The following is a 26289-nucleotide window of genomic DNA, read 5'->3' on the forward strand; positions in this document are numbered from 1 at the left end:
GTATTCCGTAAGAAACTGTAAACAGCCTTATGTTAGGTAGGAATGTTAAGGACCTCCAAACTTCTATTAAGATATAAAAACTGGTATTATAACTTAGGCTGCATACATACATTCAAACAACCTGGGAGAATTCTCCCAGGTTTGTTCTCCTGCTAGAGAAACCCAATCAGAGCTGCATGTACAGACATTCAAATGCTAAGGATTTGAAAAGTGAAGAGCTTAAAGTGCCCATGGTCAATCCATGCTTCCCTGCAGCACAGTGTGGAGATTGCAAAGGGGGCAGGCATGTTCTGCTCTTTACTGCTGCTTGTGCATCTACATGTACAATTAATTTGACTGAACAAACTGGAGCAATTTGTGCCAGAGTGAACTACCCCCAGGTGCAGCATCGACATGTGCACCTGTGAAGGGGCTGCTCCTACTCTGCTGCAGGATCCAGAGGGAGTTGCAGGCTCTGGCCACAGCTGCCTGCAGCTATCCACAGCCCTACTTTTTAAAAGGCTTCCCTGAACTTTGTTCCTCAGTGTAGCAGAACCAGGATGCAGAGATTATCATGCTGTCCCCTGGTGGCAAAATGGCCATAGCCTCAACTTGATTCTAGGTACTCTCCCCTCCACTCTTGTTTCCCATGCCTTGGTGCAATTGTTATATTATGAAAAGGAAGCTGCCTATTAGTTCTGTGGCAAGCACCACATCCAGCAGTGGCAGCCAAGTCACTGCATCCATGAGGCACTTGCAGACCACTGCTTCTATAATCCCTTATAGTAGGGTGCCTGGGAGGCCACCCACAAACCACAGGCTCACAGTGCAACACCAAGAACATGCACACTGAGGAGAGCTGTCAACAAACCCCAAACTTTATTTCCATCCCCAACACACTAGCAAACCCCCTCCCCCCAACAACAGAACCCTCCCTCCCTCCCAACAATAGACCCCACCAGCCCACACTGCACTACCAATAAAACACTCTTACCCCCATATTTATAGTAACTATTTAAAAATGTCAGGGAGGGAACAGTGGGCAGGAGGTGCCTGCGGTACAGAGCCCAGAGGGAGGTATCTGGTACCCCAGTCTTGGACACCACCACCCTGGTTTGGGATGACATGGCAAGCCTGGTGGGCTCAAGGGTTGGCCTGGGGACAAAGGCAGGAGCTCTCCAGCCTGCTCAGATCACTCCCCCTCCTCTTCCATGGGGATGGGGCCAGCAGGGCCCATGTGGGGAGCAGGCCCTATCATGGCTACTGCTCACTCAGGGCCCACATGGAGCTAGGGCAAATGGTAGATGAAGCAGGGGCCCATCCACCAGCAGGTCAAGATCTGGTGCAGAGGCTGGGGTCCCTGCTCAATGCAAGATATGTTATACCTGGTGCCATGCTCACTGAGGGACCTAAAGCAGACCCACACATGGCTGCCAGGGAATCAACTGGGGCCATGGCCAGAGCCTGGACACCAGGTATGGCAACAAACATGGTCAAGGCCAGCACTGAGTCAGTGATACTGGCTGTCCTCAGTGGTGGCTGTCGCCCATCTCACCATGGCGTGCTTGTGCCCCAGGGAATTCACCAGCCTCTTCAGGAGGACATGGTACACCTCATGGTCCAACAGCTCCGTGGCCTGTCACATCCCATGGAACTCATGGGGCCAGTGGCAGTGTCAGGTCTGACTCTCCTCAAGCTGCTCCTCGGAGGCAGTGACCAGCTGGTCAAGGAAAGCTATCCAATCCTGGCTCCAGCACTGATAGAGCCAGTGCATGTGGAGTATACCAGCAGAGGCTGCAGATGGTTTGGGGTCCCATCTCCCCTAATGCCAGGTGGTTCTCCCCCAAGTCCAGCAACTGGTTCTGCAGAACAAAGACAGAGAAGCTACTTGTGAGAGTTTGCAGAATTTCAGTGGTAAGATGCATTGAAAAGAGAGGCAATGCACTGCCTGCTCTCAATTTAGGGGTTGTATGGGCACAGGCACACAGGGACCACTGTAAGTTGCCAGGGTGGTCTCTGGCATGGGCAGCTGCCAGGTAAGCCTTCTCTCCCTACTTCCACAGTAGGGGCAGGTGGGCCACTTGCTGCACGCAGTCTGTCTTCCCCGTACCCTACCCAGGCCAAGCCCTACCTGATCCCTCCCAGCAGCTGCCAGAGCAGCTCCAAAGCAACTCCCCACCTTCTCCTCCCTACAGGCCAGGCACTTCAGTCCCATGCCACTGGGCCTGTGGCACCCAAGTCCTGGGGTTCAGGGGCTCCCACCTGGCTGGCACACACAGCTGGTGATGTCCCTCACTTCCTCCTTCCCCCTTGTGGGCCACTCCAGAGAGGCGCCCCAAGCCAGGGCCCCCACCATACATGGGCTGTGTCCAAAGCATGTCAGAATCACCCAGGTGCACCACAATGAGATGTTTGAGTGTTCTGAGGGCTGCCTGACCCACTATGTCCTGCTGCTGCTGATCACAACCCCTCAGAAGCAGCTGAGAAACTGGTGTGGGGCTCTGAGCTTCAAGGGTGCCACAGGCTAGCCCAAGCTTGCCCGCAACATGCACCACCACCTGGAGGGGTATCTGTGTGCTACAAGTGCCTGACCCCTGTGGTTGAGGAGTCGTCGTTGCTGCCATTGGTGAGTTTTTCCGCATGTGACAGGCCCCTGGCTGGGAGCCCGCTGGGTGCTCAGTAAAATTCTGAACTGCCTCCCTGCGTGTTTGTGTCAGGAGAGGGGGCTCCAGTGGTTGTGCGGGAGCTCAGGCAGGCAGGGCAGGGAGAAGGTCCCTCACCCACCATGTGAGGGACCCCTGGCTCCAGGCGCACAGCCCAGGGGCAGCCAGGTGAGCTGGAGCAGGCAAAGGTAGCCACAGCACCACTACCCCCTCTGGCCCTGCTCCCTGTGTGAGGCTTACCGGGTGGGTGTGGCAGCCGCTCCCAGTGGTCAGATGCTGTCCCTGGCCACAGAGATGAGGTTCAGATGGCCGATGCATCTGGGGCAGCAAAGCATGGTCTGTGACCGGCTGGGCAGTGGCCCCATCCGGCGATGAGCCGGAGCTGGCATCTGCAGGGAACATCTCCACCCCTGTCTTCCTCACTGGTTGACTGCTGCCAGAGTAGGTGGTGGCCCAGGCTGCCCAAGCTGCTAGGTGAGGCTGAGGGTGGGGAGCATGCCAGGGCATGGTGCAGCAGCCACAAGGTGCCCTCCCCCAGAGAGTCCTCCTGGCCTGTGGCCCCTGGCACAGGCTCCTCCAGCCCACCCATGGTGAAGAACATGTGAGGGGCCTCGCCAGGGTCCATGGGGGCCAGGATTCTCTCAAGCTTAAGGAGGAAGGGCATGGTTCTGGGGGAAGCCCCAGATTGCCTATTATGGACCCAGATGCAGAGATATGGTAGCCTCAGAACCTTGGCCTTCACCTAGCACTGGTGGCTGGACTGCCAGTGACTGCACTCCTGCATCTGCCAGGCCATCTCCTCAAACATGTGGGCATTAGTCCACATAGCATCGACAAACTGGCATTAGACCGCCATGTCCCCCCCACCACAAATGGCTATGAGTTCAGTAGTCTCATCATGTATCCAGTTGGGCCCCCGCCCCTGTGTGTCAGTGGGTATGGGGCCCAATATGGCAGCGGCTAGGAGCAGGCTCTGTGGGTGGCAGCAGGTTCAAGGAGGCTCCGGTGGGTGGCAGTGTCAGCAGCAAGATTGGGAAGTCTGGTCCGGGCAGTGGGTGGTGGCATCTGGCAGTGCTGGCGCAGCCCAGGGTAAGGGGGCAAGCCTGGGCTGGCAGGGGGCGCCGGGGGTTTGGGTAGGCTCTGGGTGCCTGCACTGGGTGGTGGAGGAACTAGCTAGGGCACAAAACTGCTGAAGCTGCCAAGCCATGTGGCTAGGCAGCAGGCAAGAGTGTGACCCCCTGTTGGCTGGGTTGACTGGGTGCAATTTACACCCATAGTCAGTGTCTACAAGTGCATTTAATTGCAGTTATTTACTCCACCATAAGATAGTATTTGTCCTGGACAGTACTATCTTATGGCAGAGTTAGTTTACTGCACCTAATAGCACCACATGTGTTGACAGCGATACTTTACTGTAGAGCTAACTAGTCTTCTCCGCACAAGTGCACGTGTAGACACGCTCACTATCTCACTAGGAGACAGAGGAGGGGATGCTGGAGTGCTATGTTCTCTTCTGAGTCAAGCCATGGAATGTACAGAAATTCGCTTTTCCAGAAGAAACTCTCCATGGAGTGATTTAACCCTCCCTAGTTGTTCCACGGTTATTTTTCTCCTGGAGTGGCAATTTTTACCATGGGAGAAAAAGCCTAAACATCTGTACACTCATGGTTTGTCCTGGGAGAGCAGCGACTCTCCCAGGAAAAACTGAATGCCTGTACCAAGCCAAACCCACTGGATTGCTTCTTAGATCTGGGTTGCCCCTGCAGTTGTGCAACAGTTTTTTAAGTGAGGTTGGACAGTCACTTAATCACTGTACCTCAATTCTCCCATCTACACCAGGGCTGCCCACCTGCCTAACAACTGATTCCCCACATTGCTCTCCCCATTGCTGTTGCAGCCAGAGACTCTGGGCTTCCCCTTCCTCTTCCAGCTTTCACTGCCTGTCCCTGTCCCACGGGCAGGGACAGTGCACTGCAGCACAGCCAAGGGGAGAGAGAGGGGGGAAAAGAGGGGTGAGCCTGGAGCCATGAGTTGTGTAGCAGTTGGGAGGAAGCAGGGGTGGACAGGAATCTGCAAAGCATGCAGTCTCGGGGGGCCAGTGGATCACTGTGGTACAGCCCATGGATGTGTGCCACTGCTGGTTCAGCCTGCTGAGTATTGAACGCCTATATACTTAGAAGTTGACAGCCCTGACACAACTGAGATAAGTTTGTCAGTCCTACCTTTCAGCTTATCTAGTCTCTCATCCCGTGAGAGGAAATTCTAAGATTCTTTCCCGCTTTCTAGAACAGTGGTTTTAAACCTTTTTAGACTCAAGGGACCCCTAGGTAGACTCAAGGCACTCCTCAGAAAATGTAAAATCCTAATTTTCACTCATTTCTTGACTACAGAAAGCACTGGAGCAATTCTTCTGTTGCTAATAACTCAGAAAGACCATAACAAGTTACAATGTTTTGAAACCATGGATTCCTCTCCTCTCCAGGATCTAGACACTACTAAGCAAAGCAGCAAACCACTCTGGCTATATTTCTGTTCCACTACCCCCAAAGCAAGGTCTTACTTCTCCCTGACTAATAAGGGAATTCTTCCCTTTCAGGTTTCATCTCAGCTCCCATCTTTTCCTAGATGATGTCAGGAGCATCATTTATATTGTCTCCTGAACAGTCACATGACACTGACCTGACCTCTCTTTATTATGTGTTCCACCTGGAACAACAACTCCCAACAATTCCTAGTCTTTAGGAAGATACTTCCCTGTAATATCTTCTGGGTTTACAGGCCAGCACTCAATTATATTAATGCTCAAACTGGCTGGAGAATAGCTTTCCTGAAGGAAAGACCCTTAACACATTTTTCTTTCTGTTTATATCTTTGGGTGGCAACTAAATTTTAGGATCTCATATAGGTCAAAGTAGCTCTGTTCACATATTTATTTTTCTGTAGGCTTGTCTTATCTTTTTTCTCCTGGTATAAAGAACACTAAGAAAACTAACATTTTTGGCTTTAGCAGCCCAAGAGTAAAAGAAACATGCATCTTGGGAAATTCATATGGCTCAAAATTCAGCATAATTGATTTTAGCATAGCACTTAAATTTGACCTCTAAAGCTTTTAAGTAGACTGTAAGGATGTCTCATAAAGCTATTTACTCTTCTGAAAGTGCAGAGTAACAGACATGGTAGGCCCCTGTGAGCAATCTAGTGGGAAAACCTAAGTTTGAGGATTTAATCACCCAGAAGAGAACTATGGAAAAACAAGGAAGCAATAAGACAAAAACACTGAAATTCTGAAGGCTGGAGGTCCAAGCTAGATTTCATAAGGGAAGAGGAAGATGAAGTATTCTGCTAAGAGAAAGCCAGCTGATAAACTGGGACTGCCAACAAATCATGGCAGGCACAAAAAGAATGTAAGTTCATATACAACTACAGCTGCAAATGAACCACTAACTTATTTAATACATTCAATCACTAAATTTGCAGCACAGGCATTAAATAGCTATCAGCCATGAAAGACGTTTTGATTACTGCTAAATTCTATATTTTCTGTTATTTTAAGGTATTACATTGGAGCTATTGTTCAAAAAAAGATCATCTGATATGAAGGCAAATACCAGGCACACTATTATAAGTCACAGTAGCAAATTGCCCATCATGAATGATGGTGGGGAGGGAGGGGGTGTGGAGGCAGGCAGGGACCGAGCATTGCCACCCAGAGGCCTGCAGTGCCACTGCTCCGCCTCTGGCCCCATGTGCCCTAATATAGGTTATGGTTAATGATAGATCATCATATAATGAACAGACACAGTGGAAGAGTTAGCAAACACTAAAAGAGAAAGTGGTCTTGTCTTTGTACTCACTACAGCAGAGTTCATCATTTTAAAAAAAATATTTTTTTAGTATTGTTTCTAATTTCAAATAAGTTGTTTAAAAACAAACCACCAACCAGATCTGTCCACTGGGCTAATAATAGGGAAGAAATGTATGGTTATAAGCTACTTGAAAACTACTGCAAAATCCATTTAGTAATGTGTTTAACAAACCAGCTTTATTATGCAGAGTCAGTCTGAAAAAACTGTTGAGTAACAACAGTTATTTAATCACAAATTCTGATAAACTTTGAAAGGAACAAGCCTGAAAAATCATGCTAACAAGGGACATGAGCTCAGTGTAAAAGTCCCTAGACTGCCATAGATTTAGAGAGCTGAGGAAATTTTACTCCTCCCTCCCCAGTTCAGCTTTAAAACTCTCTGATCTCTCCAATGACTCCCTCAGGCTGGGTCCAGGAGCAGAATGGATAGGCTCTGGAAGGGCTTGCAAAGTCTGACATAGTCTTTGGCATGAGGGAAATAGGTCACAAGTGTAGGGTCTTCACAGGGCAAAGGATGATGGAATTAAAAGGGCCTCTAAGAAGTATGCTTCCTACCACAAACAAAGTTACATGTGATTCTGCAAGGCCCCCACTACTGCAATATTAGGCACCGCTTTGGTGACTTGCAAAAATAGGGCTTCTGTTTTGCAATGCTCAACCTCCAGCACAGGAAGCCATGTCTGGCCTGTGGGATTCCCCATAGGTCCAAAAACGGGGAGCAAGTGAGCAGCAACAACATTAGTTTCTCCCAGAAGCACAGCAATCAATAATGCCTCCCCCTCCCCAAATTTCTACACCTGTGGTCCAGATGACGTTGCCCCTGTGAGCTGGACTGTGCTGATGTGCAGTTGCTCTATGACCAGAACTGGCACACAGGATCAGGCCGGTGTGGGATGGGGTATGCCAGATGGCACCCATGAATTGACTCCATGCACCATCTCATACTGCATTAGGCCCATGGACTGACCCTGCACATGGGATCCACCAGACCTGTGGACTGGCCCTACACCACTCATCTGGCCTGCAGGTCTGGAAAGTTTGAGCATTACTCTAGAGCAAGGATCATGATGTCTGTCCCAACATATTCCAATAGCATAAGTCAGGTTTCCCAGAATCATGAGTCTGGCTTGGAAATACTAAGCCTTTTTTAAAACTGACCTTTTTGAATATTTTTAATGCATCTTCTAATTTTTGGGACATCAAGGTGGACCTATGTCATATTTTCCTTGAGACCAGGGGGGTTTGAAACCTACTTTTTTAAAGAATGGAAGTTAAGATTTTTTTTTTTCCCAGAAGTGGCAATTTTACATGAAACAAAATATCATAGGAAATGGCAACACTTGGGTAGAGCAAGGAACACAGTGACACCTCAACACCAGATTGGAGTTACTTAAGGTGCTTCTGCATCACAAATAAATAACCATTTTGTATTTCAACATAGGAAACAGGTGACAGATAAATATTTGCAAGTGTGCCTGAGCTTCTATTCAAAACACCTTAAAACAAAATGCACTTCCATATTTGGGAACAATAAAAAAGTTGCAAAACTAAAACCATATACAAAGTATACATTCAAACTTTGCTGCTTTCAAAGGCAGCAAGTACAGATAAACTACAAGGATAACATATGGTTTGGATATGCATGTGGTTTACATCTGTTAATGGTTAATTTGTTCAAGCTTTATTTTGCCCACAGTGGAGTTCTAGAGATGTAAAGATAAAAGTTAAATAAATGAGCCGCATTTTAAAAAAAGAATGGAGTAACAGAACTAAAATCATAAAGGTCAACTGACAAATCACCCAGCTGTCATCAATGCAACTAGCAAGCAATGTCCTTCATTGCAAATACTGGTCAGAGAACTAAATTTTAAGCCTAATTCTAATCAGAATATGCAGAGCTACCATACACGAGTCACTTAAGCACACAGCCTCAGTTGCCCACTTCTTTAAAACATAGATAATGGTATTTACATACTTCACTAAATAGTTATTTTTACTGTTTATGAAATTCAGTATAATTGCACATGCCAGTCATTAGCAGAAGGTGGGATTATGATTTAGAATTTCCTGGATACACCATTGTACTTCATCCCAGAGGTCACATGAGTTGATGGCCAAAACCTCGTTTTCTAGCAAAAATGTATGCATTTTTCTCACTGTTTTACATATTTATACATGATAGTTTTAAACATTTGGTATTTCATATCACTGTACAAATTGCTATGAACATAAAAACAGAAAAATGTCACTAAGTCATAGTTTCATAATGAACATTTCTCCCAACTTTAGTTAAGAAATTAACACCAGGATTGGCACGCAGTGGGAGCATCTACACAACACGTTTACTGAGCGGGAGACTAATTAGCTGCACAGTAAACATCACGTGTCTACACGTGTGTTTCTATTAGGCTGGAATAACCTTATTTACTCCACAGCAGGGTAGTACTTGTAAATACAAGTACTGTCCTGCTGCAGCAAAAAAACTCTGCAGCAAAAAACTTTTTCCTGCTGCAGTAAAAAACTGCAGCAATGCATGTGTAGATGCTGCCCCAGTTGGCTGGGGCACAAGAGTGCTTCAGTGCGGGAACTGCTTGCCAGCTAGCCCTGCACTGAAGTACCCTTATGCCCCAGCCAGCCACTCTGCAGCACACTGAGCTGGGGTGAGCAACCCCAGGCTGGCAGGCCTGGCCCCCTGCCTGGCCTGCCAGCTGGACTTGCTCTGACTTGGCTCAATGTGCTGCAGTGCTGGGCACACGTGCAAATACTGTGCCCAGGAGCAATAAGCTCCAGAATTTATTGCTTTGCATTAATTGCACATATAGATATGCTCAGTCAGTGTAAAAAAGCACCAAATGCTCAGAGTAGATCTGGGTTAACAGTTGCTATGAAAAACTTAGCTTTGAATTTCTAGACTTCAGCATGCTTAAAATCATAAGTACAATATAACAATACAGTAGTTTACAGCATTTAAAACACCTTACTAGATTCAGAGTTAGAATAACTGCCTAAACCTCAGTCACACAAAGCTATCCCCTTTCTCCAAAAAATAACAAAAATGCTGTATAAGTTATTGAATATCCAATGAACTCTTATTAGAAGCTAACTTTGAAATTCCTAAATCTGAAATTGCTAAGAACAATTATTATAGGCAATAACTGTTGGCTGCTGTTATAAGGACATGCAGGAAGAGCAAAAACTCCCCATAAATATAACTTTACACTTACATGTACTACACTTTTTTTAAACACCCTTTTCCCCCTGCTACCACTGTTGCATGACCTCCTTTGAAAGGTACATCAGGGAATAATGTTTAGAGAGTCTGAGCAGGAAACCAGGAAGTAGAATGATTTGATTGTATTCCCAACTCTGCCATTTCCTCACTGTGAACTTTGGGAAATTACTTAAACTTTATGCTTTATTTTACCTATCTGGAAAACAGAAAGATATTTATTTGCTGTACAGGGCTACTAAGCTTAATTAATAAGCTGTGTAGAGACACCTATCAAATCCTTGCCTGTAAGTGACTGTCCATAATTAATAGTATTATTACTATGATGCTTTACAACATAGAAATTCTGATTAGAAAAACCCCCCTACAATAATAGCAATTACTTCCCATCTTCAAGAGGAACTTATTTTATCCCATGGTTTTTCTCCATGAACTACTTCTCTCCCCAGGGAAAAGCTACAAAATGCTTAAGTAATAGGGTACATCAATGGAAAGAGTGGAAGTTCAGGTTTTCTTGTGCAGGGGCCAGACGCCTTTTATTTTAAATGGGAAAAATAATAAAATCAAGTTTAGAATATTTATGTTGAAACTCAATCCTCGTGGTCTTTTGACATCTGATATTTGGGTGTTGAATATTGCCATAACCCTCCTGGACCCATCAGTATTTGACAGCCTTATAGGATTACCAGGGAGGTTTTGCAGCAGTAGGCTAGTAATTTAAAACCAGGCCTCCTTATATTGTGCTTATGAATACAAGCAGATGTGTACTCACCATTCCCATACTTGAGCAACACTCCTTGAGCCCCTGACCTTAGTTAGAGCACTGCCTGAGAGAAGGATTCACTCAGGTCTGCAAAAGATGTCTAGGTTTACCTGGATCATCCAGGATAAGTACAGACAGTCAAAAAGCCCGAGGCTGAATCAGTTCAGTTTCCGCAGGTTTCTCTAAACTGTGTAGATTGAACCAATAACAAAGTGAACTGACATTCACTTTTGAAACCAGAACGCAGCCAGACCCCTGAAGTGGCCCACACCAGAAGTTGGGGGGCACTGGAGCATGCCTCCCAGCCACTGCAGAAGGCACTGGAATGTAGCTGAGCATGGGCTCATCCTCAATCAGCTGCTCAGCACACACACCCCAAGACCTTGCTGTCCCCTCCAGGGGGACAGCCTGGGGCTTGTGTGACCCCCATGACTCAGTGGGGATTCCCCATCCCTGGCAGGGTCCCAGATCCTTGTCCCTGATGCAGAGATGGCATTCCCCACCTTCCCATCCCTCATGGTCTGGCAGGGCCTAGCCCTGCTCCCACACTGGTGGGAGGTGAACAGTCCCTCCAGCCTGGGGCTGCGGGGGTGGGGGCAGTGAAAAGCTCAGCAGAGGGGGTTTTCCCCTGTGCTTTTGCAGACCCCAGCTGCAGGTGTTGTTGGACCCCACTGGGGGTCCGGTGCCAGGCTGAGCGGGGGCATTCCCTGCTCTCCCCCTTGCCCCCCCCCAAAGGCAAGGGCAGCTGGCAAGGAGACAGGACTAAGGGAGCCCAGCCCTGCTCTCTGGGCTGCAAGCATGGGTTGGGGGAGCTGATCCAGCAGAAGGGGCTTTCCCCACCATGCCAGACCCTACCTGGGGGGCTGGTGCTGGGCTAGGTGGGTGCATGCCCTGTCCCCCCATCCCCCCAACCCCTTGGAGGCAAGGGCAACTAGCAAGGTGGAGCTGAGGGATCCCAGCCTAGCTCTCTGGGCTGCAGGAAGAGGTGAAAAGCCCAGCAGAGGGGGCTTTCCCTCCCTGTGTGGTACAGACCCCAGCTGGGGTCCCATACTAGGTAGATGCATTCCCCTGTCCCCCCAGCTTCTCAGAGGCAAGGGCAGCTGGCGGGGGGGGGAAGGGGCTGCATCAATTCCAGCCCAGCTCAAGGGTCTGTGGAGGTAGAGGCCATAAGCCCAACAGAGGGGGCTTTCCCTCCCCTTGTGCTGTGCAGACCTGGGCTGGGGGGGCCTGGGGTCACTTCCCTGCCCCCACTCCTGCTTTGTTGATAGGCAGAGGCTAAGGAGCAGCAGCTTTATTGCCTCAGCTCTGTGACAGCATGGGGGTGGGGCCAGCGCTGCTCCACTGGAGCAGACTGCACAGCCCAGGGCTGCCAAGCATCCTGGGATGCTGGGGGACTGTAAGTTAACTTGAATCTGGAGGAGATCTGGGACAGAAGTTCCATAACTGATTTAGGTCAAACCAGTGCAAGTCTGATACTACAGCCAACCAAGTTTATCTGAAACTGGTTTCTGCCATTTTGGAAGTGGTTTATGTGCACCGAACTTCTGTTCTGTCATAAATTTAAGCTGGTTTCTGATCACTTAAGCCAGTTTATGTGTAACTTCTGTCCCTATCCCTATAGAAGGCCATGATGTAGAATAAGAGAGTAAGGAGCCCGCTTGCCAACTTATTCATATGACTGACACCTAACATCTGAACCAGGAAGATGGTTCCCTAATGTCCCACTAATTTTCAATCTTATATGCAATAAATGAGCACCCAACAGTCCACTCCAGATTTCCTGTTTCTGTTGTATTTATTAATGATGAAAGCTCCATAATGTCAGTAAGAGAGGGCTAGAGGCAAAGCAGACCAATTATTAGAAAATACATTGCATTTCTCCAAGGACTGTGATACCCAACAAAATCACAGAAATGTCTGGTGCATTTATATCATGGTGGCAGCATTCATTTGACTTCATAATCCTCTAGTCTCAGAACCAGTCACATGATTGAAACCACTTCAACTGTATGAACAGAATTCTTTGCATGAGCCCTTTCCTGGGTATTATTTCCCCTTGTCTGCATGTGTTGCATAGTTGTCAGCAAGCATGTCTACACAAGACATTTATGGAGGAACTAATTAGCTCTGAAGTAAAATGTCAATGTCTACACATGTGGTACTATTAGGCCACAGGAAACTAATAAATGTTGCCACAGGATAGTACTGCCCAACACAAATACTATTCTACAGCAGTGTTGTTTAGTGCACTGCAATGCATGTGTAGATGCTGATGGGCTGGCTAGGGCATGAGAGTGCTTCAGTGCAAGGGCTGCCTGCTGCAGTGCTCCACATTGGAGCACCCTCATGCCCCAGCCAGCCCCTCTACAACACATTGAGCCAGGTCAGAGCAGCCCTGGGCTGACAGGCTGAGCCCCGGAACTCCCTGCCAGCCAGGGCTGTTCCACTCTGGCTCAACATGTTGTGGTCCTGGGTGCATGTTCAAACACAGCACCCAGAAGCAATAAACTCTGACGCAAACCGCACTGGAATTTATTCAGCTGCCCTAATTGCCCAAGTAGAAGTGCCCCGTGAGGACAATATAATAAATAACGCTGTCAAACATGTAGCCTTTGGAGAGAGGAAGAAATAGCGTGACAAAAAATTATGCAGCTACTAATAATGGCTGCATATCCTCAACCTATAAAATTCCTAAGGCTTCTTAATATTATTTTTGTTTAATCAAAGCAAGCAAGATGTGTTTACTCGCCATTTTAAATCTATTGTCAAACTTATTCCAATTTTAGACAAAAGCTAAGTGATTACATCATGGGTGTCTATATGTGCAATTAATGTGAAGTAACAAACTCTGGAGCAGTTTGAGCCGGAGTAAACTACTTCTGGGTGCAGCATCTACACATGCACCCGCAACAGCAGCAATTTGAGCCAGGGCAGAGCAGTTTAGGACAGGGATGCCCCTACGTTGCTCTGCCCCACTACAGCAGCCAGGGAGAGCTCTAGGCTCCAGCTGCAGTCACCTGCATTCACCCACAGCCACCATCCCTTCTCTTTCAAAGGCTGCCCTACACCGTGTTCCCCAGCCACACACTTCTCTAGCCCCAAGCAGTATACAGCTTGCTGACACAGCCTTCCACAACACTGTCCCGAGAGTCTATGTCCAGGGTGCCATGGATGCCCCTTGCCTCTGTAGTGGGTTCAAGCCACAGGGGTGACCATGATGTCCTCTGGTAACTGTGTGGCTCCTGCCTGACTCTGTCTCTAATGTGGTCACTACATTTTGTTTTTATTGAAGGGAGGCTGCCCACAGACCTTAGAGAAAGCCTAAGCCCAATCAACTCCTCAACGGGTCCCTCCTGGACCCCACCAGTCTCGATCCAACCCCCACCCTCTTGGCCTGGCAGTATCCCTGCAAGGTACCTATAGTCCTAAGGGCAAATTGCGTGTGGCTCCATTCCTCCCCTACACCACAACCCAAGCTTTGTGGGTGTTATCCCTCCAGGTGTTAACTTCTCTTAGATCCTCTCAGGAATTTCACACCCTCTAGTTCTCTCTGTCCTCTATCTCTGGGGCATCCAAACCCTCCCTATTCCCTCACACAGTCCCTCTTGGAGACTTTAGACCCTCTAAACCCTCGCTCCAGCTCTTCCTGGCCAGCGGGTCTTCTGTTCAGCTTCCTGACTCAGTCCCTTCTCTGGGCTGGGAAACCCTTTGTACCCCGCTCAGATCCTTCTCTGGGCACTGTTCCCTTAATTCAGCCCTTTTCCTGGGCTGTGGAACCCTCTATGCTCCACTCAGCCCCTTCTCTGTGCTCGTAGGCTCTATTCCCTTTTCCTCTATCCCCACTCATTCCCTTTTCTGGGCTGGGGACCCTCTGTATCCCCCCTCAGCCCCTCCTCTGGGATGGAGAATTCTCTGTAGGCCTTGAGTCTACCTCCAGCAGGGCTCAAGGCCTGTAACTCAGTAATTCCGATACAAAACAAAGGCCCCTTGCCTGCATAAACATTTTATTCTCTGACCCAGGTAATATCCTCTGGTTCCCAGGCTTGCAGATTAATTCTGCTTCCCCTACCTTCTTGGGTCCTTCAGGAGTCCTTCTGCCCTGCTCCAGAGGACTTTTCTCTTTAGGCTCTCTGACCAGCTCAGGTACTGGGCTTGTATAGCCCCAACCAGGCCTTCTTCTGGTCAGGCGAGCCTGCAATCAGCCCCCACACCACTTAAAAGCTGCCTCTCAGGCAGCTTCTCCCCTTAAAGCGTCAGGCACACCATAGTGCCCTGCTACACCCAGCACCCAGCAGCGGCAGCCAGGACACTGTAGCCACAAGGCGCTTACAGCCCATCTCCTCCACCACCCTTCGCAGTAGAGCACCTGGGCAGCTGCCCACAGACCCTGGGCCCACAGTGCAACACCAAAGACACACACACTGAAGACAGTTTTCAACAAACCCCAAACTTTATTTCCATCCCCAACACATCAACAGACACCCCCCCCAACAACAGACCCCCTCCCAACAACAGACCCCTTCCCACCCTCCCAACAAGACTCCCTCCCTGCTCCCTCCCAGACACCCTCCCTGTCCCCTCCCAACAACAAACATCATCCCTGCTCCCTCCCAATAACAGACCCCCTTCTACCCTCCCTCCCAACAGCCCCTCCCCCAACCCCAATGCGCACCACCAATAAAGCGCCCTTATCCCCGTGAAACTATTTACAGGTATCTATTTACAATTGCCAGGTGGGAAACAGTGGGAAGGAGGTGCCTAGGGCATGGAGCCCGGAGGTAGGCACCTGGCATCTGAGCCTCCAGCACCTCAGGTCTGGGCACCACAGGGCTCCCAGCAGGCCAGGAGCTGGCCAAGGGACTAGGGAGGGTGCTATCCAGCCACACCACCTCCTCCTCATTTGGGCTGGGGCCTGCAGGGCCCACATAGGGAGCCAGCCCCGCCACAGCCACCTCCTGCTCAGGGGCTGCAAGGAGCCAGGGCAAGTGGGAGATGGCAGGCACAGTGGGGGGCGCAGGCACCAGGATCTGGTGCAGAGACTGAGGGCCCTGCCTTCTGTAGGTTGCACTGTACCTGCTGCCACACTCACTGGGGGGCATGAGGCAGGCCTGCAGGCGGCTGCCAGGGGCCAGCTGGGGCCGGGGTCGAGGTTGGGGCCTGGACACTGGGTGTGGAGCCAAACATCGCCAGTGCCAGCACAGAGTCAGTGACACGCTGGTCGTCCTCGGCAACAGCCGCTGCCCGTCGCACCACATCACGCTGGTCCTCCAGGGCCTCCACCAGCCTCTGCAGGAGGGCGTGGTGGGCCTCACTCTCCGCCCGCCGTGCCTCACGGTCTTCACGATCTGACCGCTCCATGGCCTGCCACATCCTGCGGAACTCTTGGAGCCAGCGGCGGTGCCAGGTCCGACTCTCCTCGAGCTGCTCCTCAGAGACGGTCACCAACCGATCGAGGAGAGCCGTCCGATCCTGGCTCCGGCGCTGACGGAGCCGGCGCATGCGGAGCGCACCTGCAGAGGCTGCAGGTGGCCTTGGGACCCCATCTCCCCTAATGCCAGGAGGTTCTCCCCCATGTCCAGCAGCTGGTTCTGCAGAGCAAGGACAAAGAGGCTACTTGTGAGAATTTGCAACATTTCAGAGATAACATGCATTGTACAGAGAGGCTGTGTGCTGTCTGCCCTCACTTTGGGAGTTATGCACACAGGCAACCAGGGACCATGGTAAGTTGCCCAGGAGGCTCCTTCCGCAGGTGGCTGTCAGACGAGACTTCCCTCCCCGCTTCCACAGCGGAGACAGGTGGGCTGCTTGCCGCAAGCAGCCTGCCTTCCCCAAACCCTACCCAGGCCAGGGCCATGCCAGCCCCCTCACCCCTCTCCTGGCAGCTGCCATGGTGGCTCAAAATCAACTCCCCTCCTTCTCCTCCCTACAGGCCAGGAACTTTGCTCCTGTGCTGCCGGGCCAGTGGCACCCAGGTCCTAGGGGTCAGGGGCACCCACCTGGCTTGAACATGAACCAGGTAGTACCTCCCACCTCCCTCCAGCAGGCCTGTCCGGGGAGGCACCCCAGGCCAAAGCCCCCACTGCATGCAGGCTGCGCCCCAAGCATAGTCCTGGTCAGAATCACCTGGGCATGCCACAACTAACTGTTTGAGCACTCTGAGGGTTGCCCGAACCACTGTGCCCTGCTGCTGGTGATCACAATGGTTCTCCAGGAGCAATTGAGAACCTGGCACAAGGCCCGAAGCTTCGAGGGTGCCCCAGGCAAGCTCATGCTTCTCTGCAACATGCATCACCACCTGGAGGGGTCTCTCTGCCTACACTACAAGTACCTGACTTGTACCTGCTGCCTACACTACAAGTACCTTCAGCCAAGGAGGAGATCACCACTGCCATCGACGAGTTTTTCCGCATGTGATGGGCCCCTAGCTGCCTAGCTGGGAGCCTGTGGGGTGCTTAATAAAGTCCTGAACTGCCTCCTGCCTCCCTGCGTGTTGTGGGAGGGAACTCCAGCAAATAGGGGGGAACTTGGCCAGGCAGGAGGAGGGAAAAGAAGAGGAGGGGAGGGTCCACCACCCCCGCGTGCAGGATCGCTGGCTACAAGTGCACAATGCGGGAGCGGGTGGGTGAGCTGATGCGGGCACAAGTGGCCACGGCTCCCTCAGCCCCCGGCCCTCCTTCCTGTGTGGGGCTTACCGGGCGGGTGTGGCAGCCGCTCCCGGCGGTCGGATGATGTCCCTGGCCGCGGAGATGAGGTCCGGCTAGCCGATGCATCCAGGAGCGGCGAGGCGCGGCAGGTGGCCGGCCGAGCAGTGGGCCCCTCCCGTGACGACCCGGAGCTGGCGTCTGCAGGGGACATCCCCACCCTGTCCTCCTCGCTGGTGGGCCGCCTCTGGAATAGCTGGGGCAAGTGGTGGCCCGGGCTGTCTGAGCTGCCGGGTGAGGCTGAGGGCGGGGAGCGTGCCGGGACCTGGTGAGGGAGCCACGAGGTGCCCTCCCCTGGAGAGTCCTCCTGACCCGCAGCCCCTGGCGCAGGCTCCTCAAGTCCGCCCGTGCTACAGAACACGGGAGGGGCCTCACTAGGGCCTGTGGGGGCCAGGATCCTCTCGAGCTCACGGAGAAAGGGCATGGTTCTGGGGGCAGCCCCAGGCTGCCTATTATGGTCCTGGACACGGACAAATTGCGCCCTCAGGGCCTTGGCCTTCACCCGGCACTGGTGGCCGGACCGCCGGTGACCACGCTCCTGCATCCGCCAGGACATCTCCTGGAACACGTGGGCGTTGGCCCTGGTAGCACGGGCAAACTGCTGCTGGACGCTGATGTCCCCCCAGATGGCAATGAGGTCGGAGGTCTCCTCGTGTGTCCAGTTGGGCCCCCGACCCTGGGTGTCAAAGGGTGGGGGGCCCGACATGGTGGCGGCTGAGAGCAGGCTCGGTGGGTGGCAGCGGGTTCAGGGAGCCTCTGGCAGGTGGCAGTGGTCAGCAGCAGGCTCAGTGGCGTAGGGCTGTGGCTGGTGGTAGCAGTGTGGCCCGGTGTCCAGGGTGCAGGCCCAGGCCGGCAGGGGGCACGGGAGGGTCAGCCCCAGGCTCCAGGTTGTGGTGTTGGGCGGAGGAAGGGCTGGCTGGGGCGCAAGGGTGCTGAAGTGTAGATCCGTGTGGTTAGGCAGCAGGCAGGAGTCTGGCCCCCTGCTGGCTAGGCTGACCAAATGCAATTTACACCCACAATGTACACGTGCATCTACACATGCATTTAATCACAGTAAATTACCCCGCCGTAAGATAGTACTTATCTCCGACTGAGTTAATTACTTTACTGCAGCCTAATACTGCCACACGTGTAGACAGTGATGTTTTACTGCGAAGCAAAACAGTCTACTCTGCAGTAAAGCACACGTGTAGATGTGCCCCATATGTGCAAATATGATTTCCCATCCTCTGATACAGTAAATGTAATTTTGTTGATATACCTATTTTCTATAATATAAAGCCTACCAAACCATGAGGGCATGTAGATATCTATATGAAGATCAATGCTGACTCAGTGTCTCAGCAAGTAATGTTCAAGTAAGAATGGTAAAGAGGGCCCCAGAAATTGAACTGTCTTTACCTTCAAAAAGAATCAGTCCTTTCTTTGGGGAGAATGTTGTCTTTTGATGGAAGGCTCTGAGAGAGAGCAGCTATCATTGAGTTCCTCACTGCTGTTCTTCAGAGCTTTGGTACCTACATCAGGACAAGAATCATACATTAGTACAGAGCATGTTCTTCTCTCCTTACATGTATATATGTCCTTCAAAGAAGTGGTTAACATGGTAACAAAACAAAGTTTCCCTGGTTTATTAAAGATTAAACGAGTTACATATTCAATGGCATACCTCCATAATTCCAATAATTAAACAAACACAACAACAAGTAACGAATAAAACAAATTCTACACTTCTCTATTCATGTTTTCCTTAGCACAGAAAACCTGCTAAAAGTAACATTACTGGCCAGATCAAATTCCATCTAGTAAGTGCCTAAGACAATGATTCTGAAGCAGTGAGCCATGGCACCCTATGGTGCTTGATATCCTTTCAAGGGGGCCACAGGGTGCCATACAATGCTAGAAATCCACAGTATTAAAAAGATTTGGCCCTGCTATGTTTTTTCTGAGTTCTCTGCAACAGAAAAGTTGCTCTAGTATTCACAGTCAAAAAATGAATGAAAGCTAAGAGCTGGCATTCTCCAACAGGTGCCTCAAGTCTAAAAAGTTTGAGAACTACTGGTTTAACGCATTTGAGTACAATCCTATCCCAAATAGCTCAAATCCCTGAAATAATAGTAATGCCTATACTATTGTCCAGCTTAGCCTTAAGACTAAGTCACAAAAGGTAACAAGGAGGATAAGGGTCAACCCAAATTTACATTAACAACTTTCCTGGACTTATACAGTTGGAGAATAGGATGCTACTTAAACCCTTGGGCTAGGGACAGAAAGTACACATAAACCAGTATAAGTGATTGGAAACCAGTTCAAATCTGTTACACAACAGAAGTTCAGTACACACAAACCACTTTCAAAATTGCTGAAACTGGTTGAAGATAAACTTGGATAGATGTAGTATTGGAATTAACTGATTTAGGAAAAATTGGTTTATTGAATTTCTATCCCTGATCCTCTCCAGATTCAAGTTAACTCACAGTCCCCCAGCATCCCAGGATGCTTTGCACCTCCCCTGCAACCTTCCCCCCCGCCCCTACAGTTAAGGTAGAGTAGTTAATTACTTTACTGTACAAGGCTAGCCTTGACCCAAGCTGTCTGCTCCAGCTGAGCAGGGAGACATGCTCTAGCACTCCCCTGCTTCTGGCCTGCAATCATGTGGCTGCATTTTCAGAATCAAAAGTGAATGCCTGTACACTTGCTTCTCAGTTCAATCTACCCAGTTTAAACTAACCTATGAAGACTGATTTGGTTCAGGGTTGGGCTTTTTGACTGGCTATACTTAGCCCTCAAGTCCTAAGTACCACTTAGGCAGACAAGGTTCTTTGGGTGAATCTGATATCTTTTATTAGACCAACTTAAATAGTTGGAAAACAATTATTAAGCAAGGTTTCAGGTTCAAAAACCACTTAGACACCTAACAGGTAGAAGATGTTCTGGTGCACTGTCTATAAGTAGTAGCGTAGGAAATGAATTGTATTTGGTCTGCATAAAGACCAAGAAAATATGCACATATTTATCAGTCTCATTCCACATGCACAAGGCTACCTTGCAATTTCTGAAAAAGTGACAAACCTTGTGTAAGGGACTAGATATGTATAAGATAGAAAATTCTCATATAAATGGACTGGGTCTATGTCTCTGGGTCATTCAAACAAACCCAAATTTTCCCACAATTAAATCTACAGTGTTATCATGACAATCAGTTTATTTTAAGACTGTCAACCCAATATATACATTTCCCTTTGTGCTTGAAATGCCTTTATCTGATAAGATAGCTTTTGTTTAAGCTGCTATTTTCAGCCTTTGCTTTGGGGGTTTTGAATATACACAGTGAAGTAACTTGAGATTTCCTACCCTGTTTTAAAATGTGTTTCTTCTGTCTGTTTGTATTTTGTAATTTCCTGTCAAATAACCTCACCATAATTAACTTTCCTTGCTCCAACCTACTTTTTTTTTATAAAAACTATTCCCACTTCCTGAGGATGGTAATAAAATGCTGATTACATTCGGCTGTTATCTGCCCTTTTTCTCCTCATCCCCCCCTCTCTCTCACTCCCTTTGTCAAAAATGGCACTCAGGTTTCAACTCTTCATGGACTGAAAGAAGCACGTAATAGAAAGAGGAAGCAAATCAGACTGCAGGAATCCAGATTCATTAGAGTTTATTGGGTCAATCTGCTGCTGGATAGGAGCCAGACAATTAGGTAGTGCTGCTCCTGAAATCTGGATGTGTCAGTCTCTTTCCAATGCTAAATGAACTCCACAGGGCCCGCATTAGCCAGCAAACACCAGCATGATGCCCTCCAATAGTGGTGGTGTGGGTCTGAAGAGGAGAAAGAAAGCTCATTTCCCAAGAGGGAAGAAAGGAGCACATCCTGCTGCTTCAAATGTTTTTTTTATAAATTTCTGAAGAAAAAGCTGATCTCACTTTTAGTTTTGCAGTCAAAAATCTCAAAACATAATGGCAAAATTTGCTCTATTTTTGCAATTTACTTACAAAATCTGTCATTGCTCACTAATATATACTACAAAGAAAATGTATGTAATAACACTTCTGCTACCTGTTCTTACAAAAGTAAGATTATGTAAATGTCCTACTGCACACACAAGACGTGCATCTGGTGACTTCCAATTCCCTCAGTATTTCCATCCATTCCTGTTTCCTTACTTATGCCTCCCCCCTCATCCTCTTTCAGTTCCTTTCCCTTTTTTTTTTTTACATCCTTTAGAAATCTAGATCCCACCTGCTTCTACAGCTATCCCCAAATCTCCTCTACCTTAACTGTACACTCACTGAAAGTGCAGTCTACAGTCAGTACATTCACTTCCATTCCTCTATTACTATCTTGGATTCCTTTCAATCTGCTTCTAGCTATTTCTACCCTGTTGAAACTGCACTAGGGTCTTCCTAGCCAAATCTCAAGGACCCTAGCTTGCCCTCATCTTCCTTTGCTTTTTTTGATACAAAGTTAAATCATCCTCCTCTCACCATCTTATCCTCACTGAGCTTTCAAGATACGTAATTAGCTGTCTCCATTTTCTTGACTGTTCTTTTATCATCCTTTTTGGTGGGTCTCCCGTGCTCTGTAGCAGTTCTTAAAAAGCTCTGCTCTTGACTCTCTGTTCTTCTCACTTAACACCCTTATTTTGGGTGATCCCATTAGCTCCCACAGTTTTAGCACTCTATGTTGATGACTTGCAAATTTCTTTGCACTGCTAAACTGCTTCCTTTCCATCCAGTCATGCCTCTCATCTCACACATCCTCTGTTTTGTCATTATCTCAAACCACACATGGCCAACACTAAACTCCTTTCTTCCTTTCATAACTACTTCTCTTCCTTCCTTTGCCCCGCTTTCTGTCAATATCATCTCATCATGCTACTATGCACAAGCCAGCAATCTGAGAGTTGTTTTTCATTCCAATTCCTGCCACTTCTTCCACGATCCATCCTTTTCTTTACACTTCTACAGCTAAATCTCTCAATGGCTGTCTTTCAGTCTCTCTCTTTCCCAGTATAAGAATTAGCAAGAGTCAGACATATGCAATATGAAAACCTTAATAGATGAGATGTACTTCCCATGTTTCCTTTGCTAAAAAACCAATAAGCATATCAAAGACATGAGGTTAGGTTGGACCAGTTGACTCAGGCTGCATTTTAGCTTATTTTCCATTTAATGCTCTGTCTTTATTTATTCTTCCCTACAAAATTTGTTCTAAAGCACTACATACTACTGAGGTAAGGCTAACGGGTCTTGAATAAATGGCAATAAAACTTTCAGAGATCAACTAGAAATACTTTGCATGATACCTCCTATGAGCATGGTTTACAGTCAAAAGCTAGGTTCTTCTCCTCTTCAATCATTTTCAACTGATGACTTCTCAGTTTATAGAAGAAATTCTTGTTGTTAGCTCCCAAGTACATGACCCAAAATTCTGTACTGTGAATTTGAATTCATCTATTATTCTAGTCTTCAAAGTTGTCAAAATTGTTCTGCATGATAGCCTGGTAGTAAGAATGTCTCCTAACTCTGTGGTATTTAGCAAATTTCTTCAGCTACCGCCTAGTTTTTTCCCAACATCATTAATGAAAATATTAAGTAAGATCAGTTACAAGACCTATCTTTGAGGAAATCCACTGGTAACTTTACCTCAGCTTAATACTTCCCCTTTCAACAGTATCCATTGTTGTCTCTCCTTCACAGCCAGCTCCTTACCCACCTTATAACTCTCATACTAAACTAATCTTCTCCATCTAAAATAATAATTTCTCACGTGATACGATATCAAATACCTAACTGAAATCTAGATAGATAAGATGTACCTCCCAGGTTTCCAGATAGATGAGAGGTTTCCTTTGCTAAAAAACTAATTCTCATTATCAAAGACATGAAGTTAGACTGGTCGAGGGGTTCCCAAACTGTGGTAAACGCATACCCCCGGAGATACACAAAACATCTCTGGAGGGTATGCAGGAGGAATTGTATAATGGCAGATTTCATGTTAATTATAATAACAATTGGTATTTAAGGGGCTAAAATATAAAAGATATGCTGGTAGCAGGTATGTGGGCAGCTGTTAAATCTGAAGGGGGCTATGCAATAAGAAAAAGTTTGGGAACCTCTGGGCTGGACCAACTGATTTATACTGCATTTTAACCTATTTTCTATTTAACACTGTTGTTATTTATTCTTTCCTCCACAGGCACTTTTACACATGCTCTGGGGATGGGTGGCAGCACTTTAATTAGAGCGGCTCCAAGAGCCACTCTAATTAAAGCACAGCCATGTCTCCTGTATCAGCATCCCTATGCTTCAAAATGGTGGCAGGGACGCCTGAACTAAAGCTCGTTCGATGAGCTTCAGTACAAGCACCCCTGCTGCCATTTTTAAGCGCAGGGATGCTGATACACAAGACGCAGGAGGCTGCTGGAGTGCGGTAGTTGCCATGCTCCAGCAGACTCAATTAATCGAGTCTGCTCCGACGAGCTGGAATTCCAGTTAAAGCAGCCTCCGCACTCGTGTATACGTGCCCCAAAATTTGTTCTAAAGCACTGAATACTACTGAGGTAAAGCTAATGGATCAGTAGTTGCCAGGATCAATTTTCTTTCTGTTCTTAAATTTAGGTTCTATATTTGTTATTCTCTAATCATAAAGTATAACCCATAATTGGTATTTCTGAGTGGTTAGCTGTTAGTTTCAAGTCAGACAGAAAGCAGGGCAGAGTGCTACTTTGGAGACTAACTGGTTCAGAGAAGCATGAGCTAACTCTCTCATAGGCAACAACCTATTTTGTCAAATGCATCTGAACTAGTTAGTCTCTTAAGGCGCCATCTTGCCCTACCTTCTGTCTGAAAGGTTTGGTAAAAAGACTTAAGATTTCAGTTGCCAGTTCCTTTAGGAATTAAGGATAAGATAAAGATTATTCAGTCTCCCAAATTTCAACACAAATTTTTGAGCTTCCACCTTAACTGTGGTATTTCCCTTTTATATACCTTTCCGTTCCCTTGAAAAAGGGTGACCAGTCCATCTGCCTTGCGCACACAAGGCAGCAGCAATGCCTGCCTGGTGCACAATGCCACCCCACCGGACTCCACTCCAGGACTTCTGACCAACTAGCCAGGACCAGACTACAGAAGCTGGAACTGTCCCAGGACATACGGTCACCCTACCTTTAAACATTCCACCCTTACTCAATAGCATCATCATATTGAAAAGTGAGGCTAAAACATCTTTGGGACATAGCAAAATTATCTTTAATCTCTACCCCCTGCTCACAGAATTGCCACCCTGCTGGTCCTTTCTTTATTTATCTTCTTTATTTATTTGTATAACTGAGGAGTCTTTTGGTATTTGTTTTACTCATCTTTTATAAACCGTAACTCACCTTAACCTTGGGCAATTCTCACCTAACCCCTAAGCTTTCTGGCCTGTTTATTCTGCTGAACAATCCTTTTTCCCATCACTTTTGTCTTCCTGCTTATACATAATATACTTTTCTGAGGTTATTTTTCCTTGCCTACTAGGTTGGGATTTTTTGGTCAGGACACAAATTCCAGGCCGTTTTGGCACCTCTGACAAATTCCAGTCTAACATGACATTCAAGATCATATGTTCCTCAGTCCAATTAGCTTTACTAACTGGATCCCTTAGTTTTATCATAGTTCGCTCTTTTAAAACAGAGAGCTTCAATTATGGACCTCTTTTTGTTAATCCTTCTATTTGAACTAAACCAATTTGCATTGACAAGATGAAAGGTGATTTTCTATAACCAGCTCTTTTATTATGCCCTCATCACTTACCAAGCAAAAACCAACATCATCTGTTGCTGGTTCTGTAACTATTTAGTGAGGCAAACTATCAGCTTTCACACCCAGAAACAAGCAGGCCCCACTATTATTACCATCAGTTATTCCCTAGTTAAAGTCTCTTGGTAGTATTTCTCTTTCTAGAATTAGTAATCAGATCTCTGGCCATATCCAAAACTTAACCAAAGGGATTCTGCTTTTTTTATTTTATCTTATCTCTTTTTTTCTTTGTAGTGCTACTAGCATTCAATACAGGCAGTCCTGGGGCTTACAACAATTGATTCCTGGAAACCACATCTTAAGTCAAAATGTTGCAACTCAAAACTGATTTTCCTATAGGAAACAATGTTATAAATGGGGGATTGGTTCCTGAACCAAGGCCCAATACTCTATTTTCACCAAAAATAACCCAGAATTTTATACAGTAGTCTATCAATTATATAAAATAAATAATTGTAGCTATATTACTTGTCTATATGTATTTATTTATGTATTTATATTGTAAATAGCAAACATTTATTTGGAAGGACTTCTTAGAGGTGACTTTCCTAGACGTTTTGAAGAGCTCTTGGTTGGACTTTTTGAAGGGTTCTTGGCTGGAGTCTTCTCAGGAGCCTTGGCTGCAGGTTTTTCTAGAGTCTTGTCTGCTTTCTTGAAGAAAGTGTCCAAGGAGCTTCTTAAAGAAGCCTCCCCACAAATGGCTCCAAGAGGAGCAGCACATGTCTGGAAGGGCATGAGGGAGTGCCATGTAACCCTAGATGTGCCCCGACTGCAGCCCGATCAGATCCGGGGTGACAAGGTTCCCCTTGCCCCATGACAAGCAGTAGGAGCCGCCGGACGAGTCACCGCTTCTTCTGCAGCCACCTGGCTCTGCCTGCTCCTCCCCAGTGGGAGCAGCTGGGGGAGCAGCTGGGGGAGCCTTTGGAGAAGTCACGGCCGCCCCACCAACTGACCCTGCCAGGGCAACGCAGGCAGAGCCAGGAGGCCACTTCTCTCAAGGCTCATCTGGCTCTGCCTGCCTTGCCCCCACGGGAGCAGACGGATGAGCCGCAGCTTCTCCCACAGCCCCCCAGTTCTGCCTGCCTCTTCCCAGCAGGGGCAGCTAGGGGAGCTGCCGGGTGGCCACAGCTTCTCCAGCCGCCCACAGCCACCGGTTGCAGAACTCGGCACAGCCCCAGCTGGGCAGCGTTTGCCCTAGCTCCTGTCCCAGCCCCAGTCCCTCCCTCACCACAGGGGCCCATATCTGCACCCCCATGGCCCTTCTCTTCCCCCGCCCCTTCCACTGA

General features: G+C 48.1%; 1 protein-coding gene across 46 annotated transcripts in view; it reads right to left on the reverse strand.

The window, feature by feature from the left end:
• Positions 1-26289, reverse strand: part of LOC102563423 (hypothetical protein) — a 718626-nt gene that overhangs the window by 464243 nt on the left and 228094 nt on the right. For 26 of the 46 annotated variants that reach the window (XM_059724323.1, XM_019490367.2, XM_014606692.3 and 23 more), the window contains 3 exons: positions 18602-18714; positions 17192-18132; positions 15134-16087 (listed from right to left, as the gene is read on the reverse strand). In XM_059724323.1, the coding sequence (XP_059580306.1) occupies positions 15585-16087; positions 17192-17906 (1218 nt within the window). In that variant the 5' untranslated portion in view covers positions 17907-18132; positions 18602-18714 and the 3' untranslated portion in view covers positions 15134-15584. Of the gene's footprint in view, positions 1-1534; positions 1842-10508; positions 10587-15133; positions 16088-17191; positions 18193-18601; positions 18715-26289 lie in introns of those variants that run through there. The other 20 variants (XR_009460815.1, XR_009460817.1, XR_009460816.1 and 17 more) reach the window with 8 other exon arrangements.

Source organism: Alligator mississippiensis, chromosome 3 (genome assembly GCF_030867095.1).
Source record: "Alligator mississippiensis isolate rAllMis1 chromosome 3, rAllMis1, whole genome shotgun sequence".
In the NCBI taxonomy this organism is placed as follows: Eukaryota; Metazoa; Chordata; order Crocodylia; family Alligatoridae; genus Alligator; species Alligator mississippiensis.